The sequence below is a fragment of the Heterodontus francisci genome, chromosome 5 (genome assembly GCF_036365525.1).
Source record: "Heterodontus francisci isolate sHetFra1 chromosome 5, sHetFra1.hap1, whole genome shotgun sequence".
Taxonomy (NCBI): domain Eukaryota; kingdom Metazoa; phylum Chordata; class Chondrichthyes; order Heterodontiformes; family Heterodontidae; genus Heterodontus; species Heterodontus francisci.
In genome coordinates, this window is record NC_090375.1 from 64,438,080 (window position 1) to 64,458,067 (window position 19,988).

Here is a 19,988-nt window from a genome sequence, read left to right on the forward strand (position 1 = left end):
TCGAATTTGAATGCGGAATACAGGCTTAAAGACAGGATTCTTGGTAGTGTGGAGGAACAGAGGGATCTTGGGGTCCATGTCCATAGATCGCTCAAAGTTGCCACCCAAGTTGATAGGGTTGTTAAGAAGGCGTATGGTGTGTTGGTTTTCATTAACAGGGGGATTGAGTTTAAGAGCCGCGAGGTTATGCTGCAGCTCTATAAGGCCCTGGTTCGACCACACTTGGAATATTGTGTTCAGTTCTGGTCGCCTCATTAATAGGAAGGATGTGGAAGCTTTAGAGAGGGTGCAGAGGAAATTTACCAGGATGCTGCCTGGACTGGAGGGCATGTCCTACGAAGAAAGATTGAGGGAGCTAGGGCTTTTCTCATTGGAGCGAAGGATGAGAAGTGACTTGATAGAGGAGTACAAGATGATGAGAGGCATAGATAGCGTGGATAGTCAGAGACTTTTTCCCAGGGTGGAAAGGGTTATCACCAGGGGGCATAATTTTAAGGTGATTGGAGAAAGGTTTCGGGGAGATGTCAGAGGTCGGTTCTTTACACAGAGAGTGGTGGGGGCGTGGAATGCACTGCCAGCAGTGGTAGTAGAAGCAGATACATTAGGAGCATTTAAGCGACTCTTGGATAGGTACATGGATGATAGTAGACTGAAGGGTAGGTAGTTAGTTTGATCTTAGAGTAGGTTAAAGGTTCGGCACAACATCGTGGGCCGAAGGGCCTGTACTGTTCTATGTTCTATAAGACCAGGCTCCGCCACTAGTTTCACTGCCTGCTCACTTTCAGTAAAAGCTATGCTGATCATGCGCACGCAATACGTATTTGCGTTCTATCTCGAGCACGCAGTACGTCACAGAATCATATTCCATCTCGCGCGCTGATTGTTTCGTGACGTCAGACGCTGAGTGCGGCGCATTGGACACTGACGAGGAAGATGGCGGCGAGAGCTCCAGGTGAGAGCTGATGGTTTTTTTCCGCCGTTTCGGGCGTTGGAGGGAGGGTTCGGTCATGGTCAAACCGGCATCTGTTCCTGTGCGGTTTTCGTGCTGTTGGGCGGTGCACAGCCGATGTTGGTGGGGGTGCTTCTCGACCTCGGGCTGGCCCTGAAGGGGATGTGGGGTTGGAAGTATCTGTCGACTATTTGAGCTCAACCTGGGCTGAGGTCCACCCTGGGGACGGTGACTGCTCTCGGGGCAGCAGTGGCTACCGACTTGAGGCCTGTGGCTCTCTGACATTGAGACCTAGAGGTGGAGAGGAAAGGAAAAACTTGATTTTATATCACGCCTGTCGTCTTCAAGGTGACCCGGGCGGAATTCAGGACAAGAATCATTGATACAGCACAGAAGGAGGTCACTCGGCTCATCGTATTTCTGTTGGCTCTTTGACAAAGCATCCCGTTCTTACCTCATAGATCTGCAGATTTTTCTCCTTCAAGCATTTATCCAATTATCTGTTGAAAGTTATTGAATCTACTTCCACCACCCTTTCAAATAGAGCATTCAGATGATTACTCGCATAAAAATGTTCCCTTGTGTCACTTCTGGTTCTTTTGCCAATCACCTTAACTTTGAGTCCCCTGGTTACTGCCTTCCAAGCAGTTTCTCCTTTACTCTATCAAAACTCTTCATTTTGAACATATGTATCAAATCTGCTCTCAATCTTCTCTGAGAGCAACTGCAGCTTCTCCTGTGTCTCCATGTAAGTGAAGCCCCTCATTCCTGGTAAATTGCAGTAAACCTCTTCTGCATCCTCTCTAAGGCTTTGACACGCTTCCTAAAGTGTGGTGCCCAAATTTAAACACAATAGTCCAGCTAAGGTCTAACCATTGTTTTATCAAAAACAAGGATCCTGCTTTTTTTTTTAACAGCTTTCTCAACTTATGCTGCTGCCTTCAAAGATGTGTGCACATACATTCCCCAGATACTTTGTTCTTGCAACCCTAAATTGTACCATTTTGTTTCATATTTCCTCTCATTGCTTTTCCTACTAAAATGTATCACCACATCTTACTGTGTTAAGTTTCATCTGCCATGTATCTGCCCATCTCAACAATCTATGTCTTCTAAAGTCTGTTACTTTCCTCATTGTTTACTACATTTGAGTTTTGTGTGATCTGTAGTCTTAGAAATTATGCTCTGTACATACAGGTTCAGATCATTGATATATATCAAAAAGAACAGTGGTCCTAAAACTGACCCCTGGGGCACACCACTGTATACTTCCCTCCAATCTGAAAAATGCCATTCCTCTCTGCTTTCTGTTCCTTAGCCAATTTTGTATCCATGTTGCCACTGCCCCTTTAATTTTGCTAATGTGCCTATTCTGCGGTCAAACGTTTTTTTTTTTTAGATTAGAGATACAGCACTGAAACAGGCCCTTCGGCCCACCGAGTCTGTGCCGAACATCAACCACCCATTTATTCTAATCCTACACTAATCCCATATTCCTACCAAACATCCCCACCTGTCCCTATATTTCCCTACCACCTACCTACACTAGTGACAATTTATAATGGCCAATTTACCTATCAACCTGCAAACGTCTTTTGAAAGTCCACATGCACACCAACTGCAATACTTCAATCATCAAGCTTCTCCGTTACATCATCAAAGAACTCAATCAAGTTAGTCAAACATGTTTTGCATTTAACAAATCTGTGCTGGCTTTCATTTTTTAGCCCATACTTTTCCACATGCTAATTAGCTGTGCAGACCTTTTGTCCATTATACGAATGTGCCTACTCTACCTGAACCATCATCTCTTCGGAGGCCTCCCATTGCTTAATTACTGTCTTTCCCACTAGTTTTTGATTCCAATCCACCTGAGCCAGATCCATTTTCAATTCACTAAAGTTAGATCTCCTCCTGTTAACATAAATAGGAGCAAGAGTAGGCCATACATCCCTTTGAACCTGCTATGTCACTTAGTAAGATCATGGTTGATCCTCAACTTCAGCTCCACCGTCCTGCCTGATCTCCATATCCCTTAAGTATTTTTATCATTGATTATTCCTTGACCTTTTCCATAGCTATTCTAAGCCTGATGATAGTTCCCAAACACACACCTACTGAAACATGCTCCACTAGATCCAGCACTACTCCCTTCCTTTTTGGGCTAGAATCACGCTGATCAAGATAGTTCTCGTGTACACATTTCAGGAATTCCTCCCCTTTTGCCTTTTATGCTGTTGTTATCCTGGTCTTTTTTAGGATAATTAAAGGCCCCCATTATCACTGCTCTGTAGTTCTTGCATCTTTCTGTAATTTTCCTGTAAATTTGCTCCCCTATCTCCTTCCTACTATTTGGTAGCCTGTAGTATACACCCAGTATTGTAACAGCATCTATTAATTTTAACCAAATCAATCCTGTCTTAGACCTCTCAGCTACACCATCCCTCTCCAGTGCTAAAATAGGTTCTTTGATCAATACTGTCAGCCCCTTTCTTAAATACCTGTTAAGCAGGAATATTAAGTTCTCAATCCTCCCATTGTTTGAACCCGATCTGTTGGTACCACTATATTGTAGTTCCATATGGCGACTTGTACCTGCAACTCGCCAACTTTATTTACGCACATTATTTGCCCCCTTCTGATCCCTCCTAGTTCTGAATTATTCTTTACTCTAGTGCTAATTGCCTCTCCCTGTCTTCTGTGCACCTTGTTTCTCCTCTCTAATGTTTAATCCTGGTGCCCATTCCCCTGTTAAATTAATTTAAACCATATCCCACAGTACTAGACAGTCTTCCCATGAGAATATTAGTCCCAGCTCTGTGGAGGTGCAACCCATCCACCTTAAACAGATTCCTAATGCTCCAGAAATAGTCCCATTGTCCCAGGAATCTCAAGCCATTCCTGTTGTGCCGTTTCTGCAGACACGTGGTAATCTGTCTTAACCTACTATTCCTATACTCACTAGAGAGTGACATTGGGAGTAATCTGGAGATTACTCACGTCTAGTGGCAACACTGTTGCCAATGACGACTGAAAGAAGTTGTCAGTGTTGTATTACCATGCCTGTTCTATCCAGTAAAGACTTTGTAGCCTATCCTGTTGATAGTGTGCATGTAAATTTAAACTACATGTGAGGGTGCAAAGACCCGTCCAATCTTAAAAGTAACTATTAACATCATCAGTGATGTCGCGATGACGATTGAAACTGCGTGATTATGGGTTAAAGGGGCGGGTTGGAAACCAACATCTTGAAAGCAGATTCAATAACTTTCAAAAGGGAATTTAATAAATATTTGAAGAGGAAAGATTTGCAGGACTATGAGGAAAGGGCAGGGAAGTGGGACTAATTGAATAGCTCTTTCAAAGAACTGCCACAGGCACAATGGTTCATATCATTCTATTTTTAAAAATATATTCATTCATGGGATGTAGGCGTCGCTGACTAGACAGCATTTATTGCCCATCCCTAGTTGCCCTTGAAAAGGTCGTGGTGAGCTGCCTTCTTGAACCGTTGCAGTCCATGTTGGATAGGTACACCCACAGTGCTGTTAGGAAGGGAGTTCCATAATTTTGACCCAGCAACAGTGAAGGAACGGCGATATAGTTCCAAGTCAGGATGGTGTGACTTGGAGGGGAACTTGAAGGTGGTGGTGTTCCCATGCATTTGCTACCCTTGTCCTTCTAGTTGGTAGAGGCCAGGGGTTTGGAAGGTGCTGTCTAAGGAGCCTCGGTGCATGGCTGCAGTGCATCTTGTAGATGGTACACACTGCTGCCGCTATGCGTCGGTGGTGGAGGGAGTGAATGGAGCGCCAATCAAGCAGGCTGCTTTGTCCTGGATGTTGTCGAGCTTCTTGAGTGATGTTGGAGCTGCACCCATCCAGGCCAGTAGAGAGTATTCCATCACACTCCTGACTTACACCTTGTAGATGGACAGGCTTTGGGGAGTCAGGAGGTGAGTTTGGCCGCAAAAGGGTTTAATTTTTCAGTGTTTTTAGCTTCCCTCAGTGAGTCCTTGCTCACTGCTCTCTAATTGTAATTGTAAAGAAAGCAACCAGACAGGTTTTCTCAGATTTAAATAAGAAAGGTGTAAGCTTATCAACTTATGACTCTAGTTCAGTTAAAACAACTAAAAATACATGACGCGACCATGCTAGCATGCATGTGCGATAAACACACGCTAATAGAGACCGGAGAAGAAAGAATTAAAGGGGGGGGGGAAGGTTTAAAGTAGTAAATTAAATTTAGTTACTGGTTTTGGATTGGATGTGCAGTCTTTGATTGAAGTTAAGTCTTGCAGTTTTCATTGGGGCCCAGTGTAAACGTTCAAACTTGTTTCACTGGTCTTCTATCTTGAGGCTTAAGTTACTTCAGTGGGTCCCTGGAACCTTGCATGAGAGAGAGAGATGCTCTCTTCTTGAAGTTCAGTTACAGTCTCTTCACAAACTGTTCTGTGTCAGGCACAATTCAAAAAACCCCAAGTTGGCCAGCAGGTTAGTCATGTGACTTGCTCCTCACGTGGAGCAGCCTCGCCTGCAAGATTTGTGGATTCCACCAAGCTTACCAGACACACTCAGTTTTGGGGGCGGTGGGCAGTGAGGCTGGGGGTGGAATGCTGGCTCAATGACTCTCACTGTCTCTTGATCATCACTTGACAAAATCCATCTGGCTAATTGAATCAGGGAGGCACTCCCATTGTCTCTCCATTCAACTGTCTCTCAATGCAAATGTGCAGCCATGTTTTCAGCCACTATTGTGGTCTTTTTAAACAAGTTATTAAAAGTCCAGTAACAGTTCAAATTAATGTTCCAAAAGACAAAATTGATATGTCTCATTTTGGCTGGTGTGGCTTCCATCACAAACTGGGTGTTTTGCTAGGCCATCTGAGACATATAAAAATTGCTTACATAGACATTACATAGAATTACATTGGCTTGTCTTTTTGCTACATATCCTTTTAGCCCAACCAGTCCATGCTGGTGTTTGTTCTCCACTCCAGCCTTCTCCTGTTTTTCCTCTTCTAATTCTATCAGCATGACCCTCTATTCTTTTCTCCCTCATATGCTTGTCTAGCCTCCCTTTAAATGCACTTATAATCACTTCAACCATTCCGTCTAGTAGCGAGTTTCACATTCTCACCACACTCTGGGTAAAGAAGTTTCTTCTGAATTGCCTATTTGATTTTTTGATGACTATCTTGATGCCTCTAGTTTTGCTCTTCCACACAAGTGGAAAAGTCCTCTCTGTATCCACTCTATCAAAACCTTTAAGAATTTTAAAGATCACTAAAATAAAAGCAAAATACTGCGAATGCTGGAAATCTGAAATAAAAACAAGAAATGTTGGAAATACTCAGCAGGTCTGGCAGCATCTGTGGAGAGAGGAGCAGAGTTAACGTTTCAGGTCAGTGACCCTTCTGAAGAAGGGTCTGTACATTTTACAGCAAACCCATATTTGGTGTATACAGCCTGAGGGGTTTCCCATGGGTCTAGCCCCTCAGTTCACTTTGGTGGGAGGACCTTACACAGGACCTTTCTCCATTGAGCCTTTACAGCGACTGCACCAAGCTTTAGTGCATCCCTCAGCACCTAGTCCTGGACCTTGGAAGGTGCCAGTCTGCGACAACCGGTCGTGGACAACTCTTTGCGCTGGAAGACCAGCAAGTTTCGGGCAGACCAAAGGGCGTCTTTCACCCAATTGATGGTCCTCCAACAGCAGTTGACGTTTGTCTCGATGTGCGTCCCTGGGAACAGCCCGTAGAGCACAGACTTCTGTGTTACAGAGCTGCTTGGGATGAACCTCGACAAAAACCACTGCATCTCTTTCCACACCTGCTTTGCAAAGATACATTCCAGAAGGAGTTGGGCAACTGTCTCTTCCCCACCGCAGCCACCTCAAGAGCAGCGTGAGGAGGGGGCGAGACTCAGGGCGTGCAGGAAGGATCTGATGGGGAGGGCCCTTCTCACCACCAGCCAAGCCACATCTTGGTGCTTGTTTGAAAGTTCTGGTGATGAGGCATTCTGCCAAATGACTTAGGCAGTCTGCTCAGGGAACCATCTGACCGGATCCACCATCTCCTTTTCCTGTAGGGCCTTGAGGATATTCTATGCAGACCACTGCCTGATGGATTGGTGGTCAAAGGTGTTTTCCTGCAGAATCTTTCCCACGAAGGATAGGTACGGCACGGTCCAACTGGATGGAGCATTCTGCGGCAATGTGACCAGACCCATCCTTCGCAACACCGGGACAGATAGAACCTCAGCATGTGGTGACACTTGGAGTTTGCGTACTAGGGCTGTACACAGCTTGATGCAGCCGCACATGAAGGTGGTCATCATGATGAGGGCGACGTTGGGTACATTTTTCCCGCCCTGATACAGAGGTTCGAACATCATGTCCCTCCGGACCGGTCCATTTTAGATCCCCGGATAAAGCGGAAAATGGCTCGGGTGACTGCCACGACGCAGGAGTGGGGTATGGGCCAGACTTGCGCCAGATACAGCAACAACGTGAGTGCCTCGCACCTGATGACCAGATTCTTACCCACAATGGAGAGATCGCTGCTCCCACATGCACAGTTTATGGTGTACCCTGGCTACTCGCTCCTTCCAGATTTTGGCGCACGCCCCGGCCGTTACGAACCATATCCCCAGCAGGTAGTCTGACCTGACGGTGAAGGGGACAAAGGATCGGTCAGTCCAGTTCCCAAAGAACATGGCCTTGCTCTTGCCATGGTTAACTTTGGCTCCTGATGCCAATTCTAACTGGTCGCAGTTGCTCATCAGTCTGCGAATGGACAGCGGATCCGAGCAGAAGACAGTGACGTCATCCATGTACAGGGAGATTTTTACCTGAGTGCCTCCGCTGCCTGGGATTGTCACCCCTCTTATGCTCGCATCCTTCCTAATAGACTCAGCAAAAGGTTCGATCCAGCAAACAAACAAGACAGGGGAGAGAGGACAGTGCTGTCTAACTCCAGATTGGATCGGGAAACTTTCTGATTCCCACCCATTGATTGAGACTGCGCTACTGAGGTTTGTGTCGAGCAGTTTAATCCAATTGCAGATTCCCTCCCCAAACCCCATTTTGGAAAGCACGTCCATCATGTGGGTGTGCAATATCCTGTCAAAAGCCTTCTCCTGGTCCAGGCTGATGAGGCAGGTGTCCACCCTCCTGTCCCATACATCGGCGATCGTATCCCTGAGTAGCGCGAGACTATCAGAGATCTTCCTGCCGGGTACAGTGCAGGTCTGGTGGTGAATCAGCAACTCCTGAGCAGACTTGACACGACTGGCGATGACTTTGGACAGAATCTTGTAGTCAACATTAAGCAGTGAGATGGGCCGCCAATTTCAGATTTTCGTCTCCCCCCCCCCCCCCCCCCTTCCGCTTGTAGATGAGGGTGATGATGCCTTACCTCTTGGATTCTGACATGCTGCCGGCCAGAAGCATACTCTCGTATACTTCCTGCAGGTCTGGGCCGACCCAGTCCCACAGAGACGAATACAACTCAACCTGTAAGCCGTCGCTTCCGGGAGTTTTACTCATCTCGAAGGACCTGATGACGTTTGTCAGCTCATCCAGAGTAGCGGTTTGTCCAGTCTCTCCCTCATGCTGTCATTTAAGACCTCTGTGATAGATGACAGGAAAGACTGGGAAGCCGTGCTGTCCGTGGGCTTCACATCGTACAGCCCAGCATAAGAGGATTTGCTGATCCTTAGTAAGTCGGACTTACTAAGACGTTACTAAGCCATCCTCTTCCTTCAGGCTGCAGATCGCAGAGCTCTCTCTGTGTACCTTTTTGGAAGAAGTAACGCGAGCACATCTCCTCCTGCTCAACGGAGCGGACTGTGGACCAGAAGATGATCTTGGAGCCCTCCATGGCAAAGAGCGAGGCCTGCTGGCTTTTCACCTCTTGGCGATCCTCCTTGACCTCGACCCCCATCGACTGCAGCCGGAGCAGATTTTGCATTCTTTTCTGGAGTCGGGACATTTCCCTGTGTGTCTCTGTCGCCCTCTGAACACCTTTGAAGATAAAGAACCTCTTGATCTCCTTGATCACCTCCCACCAGTGAACTGGAGACTCCGAGGGGTTTCACGGTTTTCCAACCTTTGTAATCCCTTTTGAGTTCCTTAACGTTCTCTGGGGTCAGCAGTGTAGCATTGAGCTTCCATGTCCCCCTGCCAACCCGCTGGTCATCCTGTAAGTGACAGTTGGCCAGTAAGAGGCAATTTTCAGAGAAGAACACCAGCTTGAGGTCGGTGGATCCGACCGTGACAGCACGGGACGCAAACAGGAAGTCAATTCTGGAACGGGCAGACCCATCCGATCTTGACCAGGTGCATCTACGCTGCGCTCCGTCTGCAGGTTTGCTGAAGACGTTGTGCAGCTTGGCATCTTTTACTGTTTCCATTAGGAATCTGGACGCAGTGTCCAGTTTGCTGTCGCAGCCGGATCGTCCAGCTGCATCAATGATGCAGTTGAAGTCACCGCCTAGAATGACCGGCCTGGACGTCGCCAACAGCAGTGAGAGCTACTGGAAGATGGTCAGCCGCTCACTGCATTGAACCAGGGCGTACACATTGATCAACCAGAGCAGAGCATTGTTGTATGTTACATCTGCTCCGAGGAGGCGACCGCCCACCACATCCTTAACTTCGGAGATGGTGAAGTTACCTCCCCGCAGCAGAATACCCAGGCTGGAGGAACAGGAATCATTAACTCCTGACCAGATCAATGGCCCGTGGGACCACCATTGCAACCATTGCCTGTAGGTGCTGAGGCGTTGTATTCCACACTCCTGCCAGAACAGCAGATCGGCTTTGACCTTGGCAAGGTAGTCCAAGATTGAAACACATCGCATAGTGGATTTAATGCTGCGCATGTCTCAGACGGTAGCCTGCTCTTGCCACTGGTTTGGATGGTGGCCTGTTCCTTTTTTTGGAGGTTTTTTCTTTGTGGTTTTCCTTTGTGCCACTTGCCACTGACCAGTTTGTCCATCTGCTGCCTCCTCCATTGATTCTGTCTGTAGAGGAGGGGTTTCCGGGCACAGGGTTGGTGTTGGGTCGCTGGTTTCAGCTGCCTCCCCTTTCTTCTGCTTCTCAGGTAGACTTTCCTTGCTGCGGCGAGGGTTGCTTATCTCCTTCCCGGCACCAGATGCATTCACCGTTCCTTCTCCTGGCCTTTCCTTGGACCTTGCCGCCTGAGCATAACTGAGGCAGCGTTTGGGGCAGGTTTTGTCGAGGTGCCCTGCTTCACCGCACAGGTTGCAGCACTTACTCTACTTACAGTCCTTGGTCTGTTGGCCTTCCTTCTTGCAGTTCTTGCAGGCGACTGTGCTGCAGTTAGCTGCCACATGATCAGATTTGCCACAGATGCGACAAACTCTGGGCTGCCCCGCATAGACCAAGAAGCCTCGACTTCCCCCAATAGCGAAGCTGGAGGGAGGATGGATGATGGCTCCGTTGGCATCGACCTTCAAGGTCACCTTGACCTGCTGCTTGCTGGTCCAAATCCCAAATGGGTCCTTGACATCAGTGCTGCTCCCGGCCACCTCGACGTACCTGGCGAGGAAGGTGAGTATATCCACAACAGGAACGTGGGGGTTATAGAGGTGAATTGTCACTACCCGGTCACGTTGTGACGGCAGCGTGAAGAGTGGCTCCACTGTGAGGATCGACAGCGGCGCCTGGTTTCCCTTCTTCTTGAAGACCTTCAGGAACTCGATGCATCCCATGTTCTTGAACGTCACGTCAAAATATCCACTGCTGGGGAAGTCCTGCAGGCAGAAGATGTCCGCAACTTAGAATCCGCAGCAGTCAATAAGAAGGTACGGTCAACAGTTGCACCTCCTTCACTATCCTTCACCACGACCCGAACAGTGTTAGGCACTCCCTGGCCTGAAGCTCTAGAATTGATTACAGCCATTTTACTCAAAACCTACCTGGAACAGGATCAAAGGCCACTGATCATGGTTTCTTCCCCTGCCAGGGAAGCCTGATATACCTCTTCTGATAGGTATATTCCCACATTCCTGGTATCCTTATAAATCCTTTTTGCACTCTCTCCAGTGTCCCTATATCTTTTTTATAATATGGCGACCAGAATTGTATGTCGTACTCTAGGTGTGATCTGACCAAAGTTTGATACAAGTTTAGCATAACTTCTTTACTTTTCAATTCTGTCCCTCTAAAAATAAGCCCTTCTGCTTAGTTTGCTATTTTATGTCCTTGTTAACCTGTACCACTACTATGTGTATTTGTACTCCCAGTCACAGAATCACAGAATAATACAATGCAGAAGAGTCCCTTCGGCCCATCGAGTCTGCACCGATGCATTAAAGACACCAGACCTGTCTACCTAATCCCATTTGCCAGCATTTGGCTCATTGCCTTGAATGTTATGACGAGTCAAGTGCTCATCCAGGTACTTTTTAAAGGATGTGAGGCAACCCGCCTCTACCACCCTCCCAGGCAGGGCATTCCAGACCGTCACCACCCTCTGGGTAAAAAAGTTCTTCCTCAAATCCCCCTTAAACCTCCCGCCCTTCACCTTCAACTTGTGACCCCTCGTAACTGACCCTTCAACTAAGGGGAACAGCGGCTCCCTATACACCCTGTCCATGCCCCTCATAATCCTGTACACCTCGATCAAGTTACCCCTCAGTCTTCTCTGCTCCAGCGAAAACAACCCAAGCCTATCCAACCTCTCTTCATAGCTTAAATGTTCCATCCCAGGCAACATCCTGGTGAATCGCCTCTGCACGCCCTCCAATGCAATCACATCCTTCCTATAATGTGGCGACCAGAATTGCACACAGTACTCCAGCTGTGGCCTTACCAAAGTTCTGTACAACTCCAACATGACCTCCCTGTTTCTGTAATCTATGCCTCGATTGATAAAGGCAAGTGTCCCATATGCCTTTTTCACCACCCTATTAACCTGCCCTTCTGCCTTCGGAGATCTATAGACAAACATGCCAAGGTCCCTTTGTTCCTTGGAACTTCCCAGTGTCAGGCCATTCATTGAATACTTCTGTGTCTACCTTATTTTCTAGGTAAAATGCAACCTCCTTATTTTTCTTGCCAAAATGCAATACCTTGCATTTGTCGATATTGAAATTCTTTTGCCAAAATATGCAGATTCGGCAAGTTTGTTAATAACTTGTCGTTTCTTGCAGTCCTCCTCATTATTGATTATCTCCTCACACTCCACCCCCCACCACCACCAAATTTGTTGTCATCTGCAAATTTAGAAATTGTGATTCCAAAGTCTCAATCATTACTATGAATTGTGAACAATACTAGTCCCAGTACTGATCCTTGTGGAGCATGACTTCCTACCTTCTACTTTGAATAACTACCTTTTACCCTTACCTTCTACTTTCTGTCTTGAAGCCAGCTAGTTTTCCATTCTGCTGTTTGCCCCTGACTCCATATTCTCTGACCATATCCATTGGGCTGAAACCTTATGATGCAATGATCGCTATCCCCTAAATATTCTCTTACTGAAGCTTGATTTGCTTGGCCCACCTCGTTCCCAAGAACCAGGTCTAGCAGTGCCTTCTTTCTCATTGGACTAGAAACATACTGCTGTAGAAAATTTTCCTGAACACACTCTAGGAACTCTTACCCCTCACTGCCCTTTGCACTACTACTATACCAGTCTGTGTTTGGATAATTAAAGTCCCCCATTATAACGACCCTATAATTTTTGCACTTCTCTTTAATTTCCTTGCATCTCATCTGCCTCCTTCCCACTACTTGATGTCCTATAGACAACACCGAGCAATGTAACTGCACCTATTTTGTTCCTTAGCTCTAGCCAAATTGATTCTGTCCTCGACTTCTCTGGGACATCCTTTTTCTCCAGCACTGCAATGCTCTCCTTAATCAATACCACTCTCTTTTTCAATACTACCACCCCTTCCCCTTTTCCCCCCCCCCCCCCCCACTTTCCTATCTTTCCTAAACATCATGTATCCAGTAATATTTAACACCTAGTCCTGCCCTTCTTTGAATTAGATCTCCATTATAGCCACATCATAATTCCACATGTCAATCTGCACCTGTAACTCACCAATCTTATTAGCAACACTCTGTGCATTCATATACATGCACATTAACCCTGTTTTGGAATTTATTACTTTCTCTCTTATTCCAACCCCACCTAATAACTTTCTATTCCCTACTCTAGTGTTATCTATCTCTGCCAGTATTCTGTGCACTTGGTATTCCTCTCTGATACTTCCTCCTGGTTCGCACACCCCTGCCAAATTAATTTAAACCCTCCCCAATAGCACTAACAAATTGCCCCGCAAGAAAATTTATCCCAGCTATGTTCAGGCGCAATCTGCCCAGCCTGTGCAGGTCCTACCTTCTCTAGAACTAGTCCCAGTGTCCCAGGAATCTAAAGCCCTCCCTCCTGCACCATCTTTCCAGCTATGCATTCATCTACAATATCCTGCTGTTTCTATACTCATTTGCATGTGGTACTGGGAGTAATCTGGAGATTACTACTTTTGAGGTCCTGCTTGCTAATTTGTTACCTTGCTCACTAAACCATTTCTGCAGGACCACATCCCTCCTCTTGCCTATGTCATTGATACCAATGTGGACCACGACTGCTGACTGTTCACTCTCCCCCCACTGCCCGCCCCCCCCCCCCCCAGGGTGCTCTGCAGCTGTTCAGTGTAATTATGTTTGCATATTTCTTCCTCCACCTCTTTCAACTATTAAGTGGTCTGTAGGCTACACATCTTAGTGATTGGTCTTTTATTATCTTTTATCGCCGTCCATTTTGTTTCTGTTTCTGTCTTGCTTTTATCTGTGTCACTTCTGTCTACTGCCTTTATATTTTCCCTAATAGCTACAGCTACTTCATCTCCCCCTTTTCTCCCTTTATCTTTCTGAAATGTTATACCCTACAATGTTTAATTCCCAGACCTGATTTTTCTATAGCCTTGTTTCAGTAATTCCTACTATATCTGATTTCTTGCAACGTATTATTTGGCTCCAGTTCCCCTGTTTAGTTACAGACACTATGTGAATTGTTGTGCAGGCAGTTTAACTCCTTTTTAATAGCAGTCTCACTTGCTTTATTTTTAACCATTTTTTTGTACTCCTGTTCCATGTTTCTCCTTCCATGTTTTGTTTATATTTGGGATGCTTTCAGTTCCTGGAGATGTGTTCCCCTGTCTTACTCGTGCAAAGCCTTTTAAACCCTCCTTATTTACCCTTTCTGCTAGGACACCTGTCCCATCTCAGTTCAGGTGGAGTCTATCCTCTTGGTACAGCTCCTTCCTATTCCAGTCCTGATGCCGTTGTCCCATGAAAGTGACCCCCTCTTTCCCACACCACCCTTTTAAACACGTTAATTCTACTGATCTGACTGTATGCCAACTCGCACGTGGCTCAGGCAATAAACCAGAGATTATTAGCCTTGAGGTCCTCTTTTTTTAATTTATCTCTTAACTCCTGATATTCCTTCAGCATGACGACCTTCCTGTTCCTACATGTCGTTTGTTCCGATATGGAGTACAATAGCTGGATTATCCCCCTCCCTTTCCAAATACACCTCCAGCTGGCACAAGATATCCCTTATCTTGGCAGCTGGTAGGCAACACACCCTATGGAATTCATATTTGTTGCTGCAGAGGGTGCTATCTGTCCCCCTAATTATAGAATCTCCTATCTTTACCACATTTCAATTCTGCTCTTTGCTCTGCCTCCATTCCCACCCTAGAAAACCTTCTTGGCCACGGTGTCAGCGTTGTGGTTGTCCTTCCCACAGTCTTCGTCTTTCTCCTTGTCCTCATGGGTAGCCAGTACATCGTACCTGTTGGAAAGGACCAGTGTCCATGGGACCTCCTGCTTGACCTCGCCTAAGTCCCTGCTATCCTGCTCCCTAACAGTTACACTCTCCTTTCCCTGGAACTGTGCCTTTCTCTGACGTGTGACCATGTTCTAGATAGAGCTATCCTGAAATTCCTTCCCGCTCCCTTATGTTTCGGGGTGTCTGTAACTCGTACTCCAGCTCAATAACTGAGCCGGAGTGACTGAAAACAGATATTTCCTGTATAATGGCAATTTTGGAGCCTCACGCCCTCCCTCTGTCTTAGAAGCTGTAGCTTGTCTTTTTTTAAACCTGTAATAAAGTAAGACTTGCATTAATTTACCTGCTTTGTCAGTCTCGGACTGTCCCAAAGTACTTTACAGCCAATGAAGTACTTTAGAAGTGTTGCAAAATAGGAAACACAGCAGCCAACTTGCACATAGCAAGTTCCCACAAACCGGAATGTGGTAATGACTAGATAATCTTTTTTAGTGATGTTGGTTCAGAGGTAAATTTTGGTCAAGACTGCAGTGAGAACTCCCCATCTCTTCAAAATACTGCCATAGGATCTTTTATCCACACTTGAGAAATCAGACAGGGCCTTGGTTTAATGTTACATCCAAAAGATAACGTCTCCAACAATGCAGCACTAGAGTGTTAGCCTGGATTTTGTGTACAAGTCCCTGGAGTGGAGCTAAACCCACAACTTTCTGAGTGTGAGAGTGCTACCTACTTTGGGGTGAGCCCTAAATTTACTTTTATTTTAAAACCCTTAAGTATAACCTATCCCCAAATCATTTTTATGCAAAGATGTGTTCAGAAATCCCAAACCAACAGCAATAAATGCTGCCTTGCCAAATCTTAAGAACAGATTTAAGGAACGGCAGTCTGGTTAGGTGATTTTCCAATGATTATTTCTGTATATATTGAGCTTAAATCAAAGAATAAGGAATAATTTTTTTCCAAAATTTGGTCATCTAATTTTGAGTTTTCCTTCCGTAGGAGAGTAACATATTTTGTACTTTTTCCTTCCCCTAGTCAAAGCAACAAGCAGTTTGCTTCAGAAATTTCAAAAGTGGTACTATAATGCTGCAGGGTTCAACAAATATGGTAAGTTTTAGTTTTATTCTCTTTGATTCTTTTCTTCCAGATTTTCTTTTTCATTCTCGGAATATAGGTGTCGCTGGCATGGGCAGTACTTATTGCCCATCCCTAATTGCCCTTGAGAAGCTGGTAGTGAACCGCTATCTTGAACCCACGCGGTTAGCATGGTGAACTTGCGACCCAACAACAATGAAGAAATGGCGTTTCATGTCCAAGTTAGGATGGTGAAAAACTTGGAAGAGAACTTGAGTTGATAGTGTTCCCATGTGCCTGCTCCCCTTCTTGGTGGTGGAGGTTGCAGGTTTAGGAGTTGCTAGTGAAGAATGGTAAGTTGCTGCAGTGCATTCTGTAGGTAGTACACACTGCAGATTTTTTTAAAAGTCAATTCAAAGTCTCAAACAGCTATGGTGGGATTTGAAGTTGCATTCTCTGGATTAATAGCCCAGTAACACAATGTATCCTATAATCTCTTCCGAGCCATCTGTCAGTATCCTTCTGAGCCACCATTGGGAGCAATGGTAACTGTCTGTCTTTTGTTTTTGCTCCCCGCCCCCCTTTGTGGATGTATATGGTTTCTACCATGGTGCTATTTTTTTTTTGAACATCAGTCTCCCCCACCCCCAATAACTGAAGGAAAGCAAAATCTACAACTTGAAATAGTCTGCTGGAGACCTGCCAACCACAAAACACAACCTTTAAACATGGCTTAACCAGTTTCTACTTATGATCTGCTTTCGTTATCCATTATCCTTCCTGGTCCTGCAAGCTAATTCTGCTTCAGTACTGGTGCTTTCTTGTTTTAAAGAAATAACATCTAGGAAATTACATTTTTAGAATTTACCACAAATGTGATAAGTACATTAAGTATGTTTTTGTTCCAGGACTCATGCGGGATGACACACTGTATGAAAATGATGATGTGAAAGAGGCTGTGAGGAGGTTGCCTGAAAACCTTTACAATGATAGAATGTTCCGCATTAAAAGAGCTTTGGATTTGAGCATGAAGCATCAAATCCTTCCAAAAGATATGTGGACAAAATATGAGCAGGTAAGTTGAGCATTGGTGCTGACTGAGGGGGAATCTTTACTGCAATAGGGTTTTCTTCCCTGTTCCTCCTTCCACTGCACTGATGATTTTTGGTCTCGTCAGCCATACATGGTGCCTGGACAGTTGACTTTAAACCCAGGCACCTGCCAAACACTTGCTTAGATGTGCCCATGAGCAGTAGAGGCTGACTTGCCTATCTTGTCTTTCTCCAGCCCCTTATGGAGAAAGGTCTGGGCTCCATGCTGCAGGAACTCATCACTGAGCAGTCATTACATAGAATGTATAGCTTGGAAACAGGCCATTAGGCCCAACAGGTTTATGATAATACAGGTTTATGCCACACTGATATCTTCCCACCCTCTTCATTTAACCCTATCAGGATAATCTATTCCTATCGATCTTGCGCTTAAATGTGTCATGCTATTCGCCTTAACTACTCCTTGTGTTGGCGATTTGCATATTCTTACCACTTCCTGGGTAAAGAAATTTCTCCTGAATTCCCTAATGTATTTATTAGTGACTATCTTATATTTATGGTCCCTAGTTTTGGTCTTTCCCTCAAGTGGAAACATCATCTCTACATCTACCCTATGAAATTCTTTGTTGAACATCCCTTAAAAGAATAAAGATGACGGTTGTTTATCTAAATAGCTATGCAATTAGATATGAGACACTGATTTTGCATTTATAATTGATAGCCTGAATAGAACAGGTTTTTTTTTGTTCCAGGATATGCGCTACCTAGAACCGTACCTTAAAGAAGTTATCTGCGAACGAAGGGAAAAAGAAGAATGGAATAAGAAGTGATTTGCTGGTTTAATTTTTGACTTGGTATTTGATTCCTTGTTAATATCTACCCATGCAAATTTAATACCCATTCTTTTGTTATTAGCTTTTGGCAGCAGCCAGGATAACAGATGCCCTTCAAAAAATAAATGTGCTGTTAAACTGTAGAAAAACAATGTGTTTTGTTTGTGTGCAGAAGTAATAATTTAAAACTCATTTTCTAATTACATGAGTTAAATTGCCCATAGAGTCATAGAGAGATACAGCATTGAAACAGGCCCTTCGGCTCACCGAGTCTGTGCCAACCATCAACCACCCATTTATACTAATCCTGCATTCATCCCATATTCCCTACCACATCCCCACCTTCCCTCAATTCTCCTACCACCTACCTACACTAGGGGCAATTTACAGTGGCCAAATAACCTATCAACCTGCAAGTCTTTGGCTGTGGGAGGAAACCGGAGCACCTGGTGGAAACCCACGCAGGCACAGGGAGAGCTTGCTAACTCCGCACAGGCAGTACCCAGAACCGAACCCGGGTCGCTGGAGCTGCGAGGCTGCGGTGCTCGCCACTGTGCCGCCCATGATAGAAGTAATTATGTATATTTAAAAATAAATTGCAAGTAAAATAAAGTTTTGCCCTCATTTGTGCATGCTTGACTAATGGGAAGTAAACTTGCATTGCATAGTTAGTATCTGCTCACTTAAGAAAATAATGAACATTTTATGCAAAATTGCAACTTGCATTTTTAGCCAAGTTACAATTGTGAAGCCATGCCTTTTTTGACAAGCGAACCATCAGTATTTGTCATCATAACCCCTCTGAATCTGACTGAAACTTCAGGATTTAATGCAAGCGCAGATTAACACAGAAATCCTTAGGTTGTGGTCTGTTGTTCACTACTCTGGCACAGGTTGAGCCGTGGGCCAAACCCACCACTGCATTTCCCCTCCAACGCCAAGCTGGCAATCAGCAAAATCAGTTGATTTGGAACAACTGATGTGACCCTGAAAAAATAATTTTATATTTGTGGAATATTGTTAAATGCTTCCATTATGATTAATTATTTGATTTTTAAAAAACTTAAGTTTGTACATATTTCCTTTTCTACCTTAACTCCATGTGTATGTTCTAATCTTTATTTTGCTCTCTTAAAATTTTTTTAAAGTGATTTGATTATTAGTGTTTTTCAGTTCCTGATTGGAAGGCTGTGAGAATTCCTTAATGTGATTGGCTGCTTGGACAAGTTGATGACATCACTGCAGCTTGATGCTGTGGATTCCTATTGAAGAATGCTACAATCAATAGCACTTTGAGAGTTAAAGTTCTTGTCGCAGAGATCGCTAGATCTCTTAGCGCAGCTTTCTTCAAGCTCAGTGATGAGCGCCCATGCTTCACCACTGATAGAAAAATTCAGGCCATTATTTTTCTCCCACCTAATATAGAAAGAAATCATGCTATATACTCAACAATGACCCTGCCAACTTTCTTGGGAATGACTTTTAATTTATTTTTACTTTGTTAGACTTGTAAACCAAGAAGCAATATAATTTACACTTTACCAATTTAATAAATATTAAAGACATTTTTTAATCTACTGGCAGATCTCCAGTGGCATTGTTTGCCATGAGTTGGGAGTCTCAAGATCAGGAGTGTTACTGTTAGGTGAGGAGGGGTTGAAAGGTTCCCCTCTTGTCCCTCCTTGTTTGACTGCAACAGGTTTATTCCTTCTTAAACAGTGGATGTGTTTACCAATTCAGTGAATGTTTAACCCTTTGTGTGCTATGATCATAAAAGAAACAATGGGACTGGTTTTCTGGAGTTTAGACAAGAAAGAAGTTAGTTTATTGTACTTAACGTCAAATCCCGATCTAAGTGAAAATAATCTACACTCCAACTTTCACACGTACGCGCGCATATACACACGCACACGAGAATCTCACACACAAATGGGTTACAGAGTGATGAAGAGGAGTTTGGTTGGATTAGAGTCCAGAACAATTAATACACAGTCTGTGGGGTCTGGTAATTCAGTTGTCTTCCAGCTGAATTTGTGGTTCTGAAGTCTCTGGCTGGTTTTAGTACACTTGCAGCTGCTCCACCTGGTTCAAGTTTTTCTTGGAGACAGTGATGTTAAGTGGCTTTCTCCCCCGGGTTCTCTGTCTGTAACAGTGGTAGACTTGGATGTTCCGCTGTCTCAGACAGGTTTCGAAACTTGCAATGTTATCTGGAGAGAGAGAGAGAGAGACAGCCCCACCAGGGTCCT

At 44.9% G+C, this 19,988-nt stretch overlaps 1 protein-coding gene across 1 annotated transcript; it reads left to right on the plus strand.

Moving 5' to 3' along the window:
• The first annotated feature begins 863 nt into the window (after positions 1 to 863).
• uqcrb (ubiquinol-cytochrome c reductase binding protein) lies at positions 864 to 19,310 on the plus strand. Its single transcript, XM_068031555.1, has 5 exons — positions 864 to 952; positions 15,819 to 15,890; positions 16,766 to 16,932; positions 17,662 to 17,763; positions 18,906 to 19,310. Exons 1-4 carry the CDS (start codon positions 934 to 936, stop codon positions 17,737 to 17,739), a joined length of 336 nt encoding a protein of 111 aa, XP_067887656.1. The 5' UTR covers positions 864 to 933; the 3' UTR covers positions 17,740 to 17,763; positions 18,906 to 19,310.
• Positions 19,311 to 19,988: the final 678 nt, after the last annotated feature.

Coding starts and splice junctions, on each gene's coding strand:
- uqcrb (XM_068031555.1), top strand. Junction 15,891..16,765: donor TGCAGGGTTCAACAAATATG/GTAAGTTTTAGT, acceptor TTTTTGTTCCAG/GACTCATGCGGGATGACACA. Junction 16,933..17,661: donor TGTGGACAAAATATGAGCAG/GTAAGTTGAGCA, acceptor TTTTTGTTCCAG/GATATGCGCTACCTAGAACC.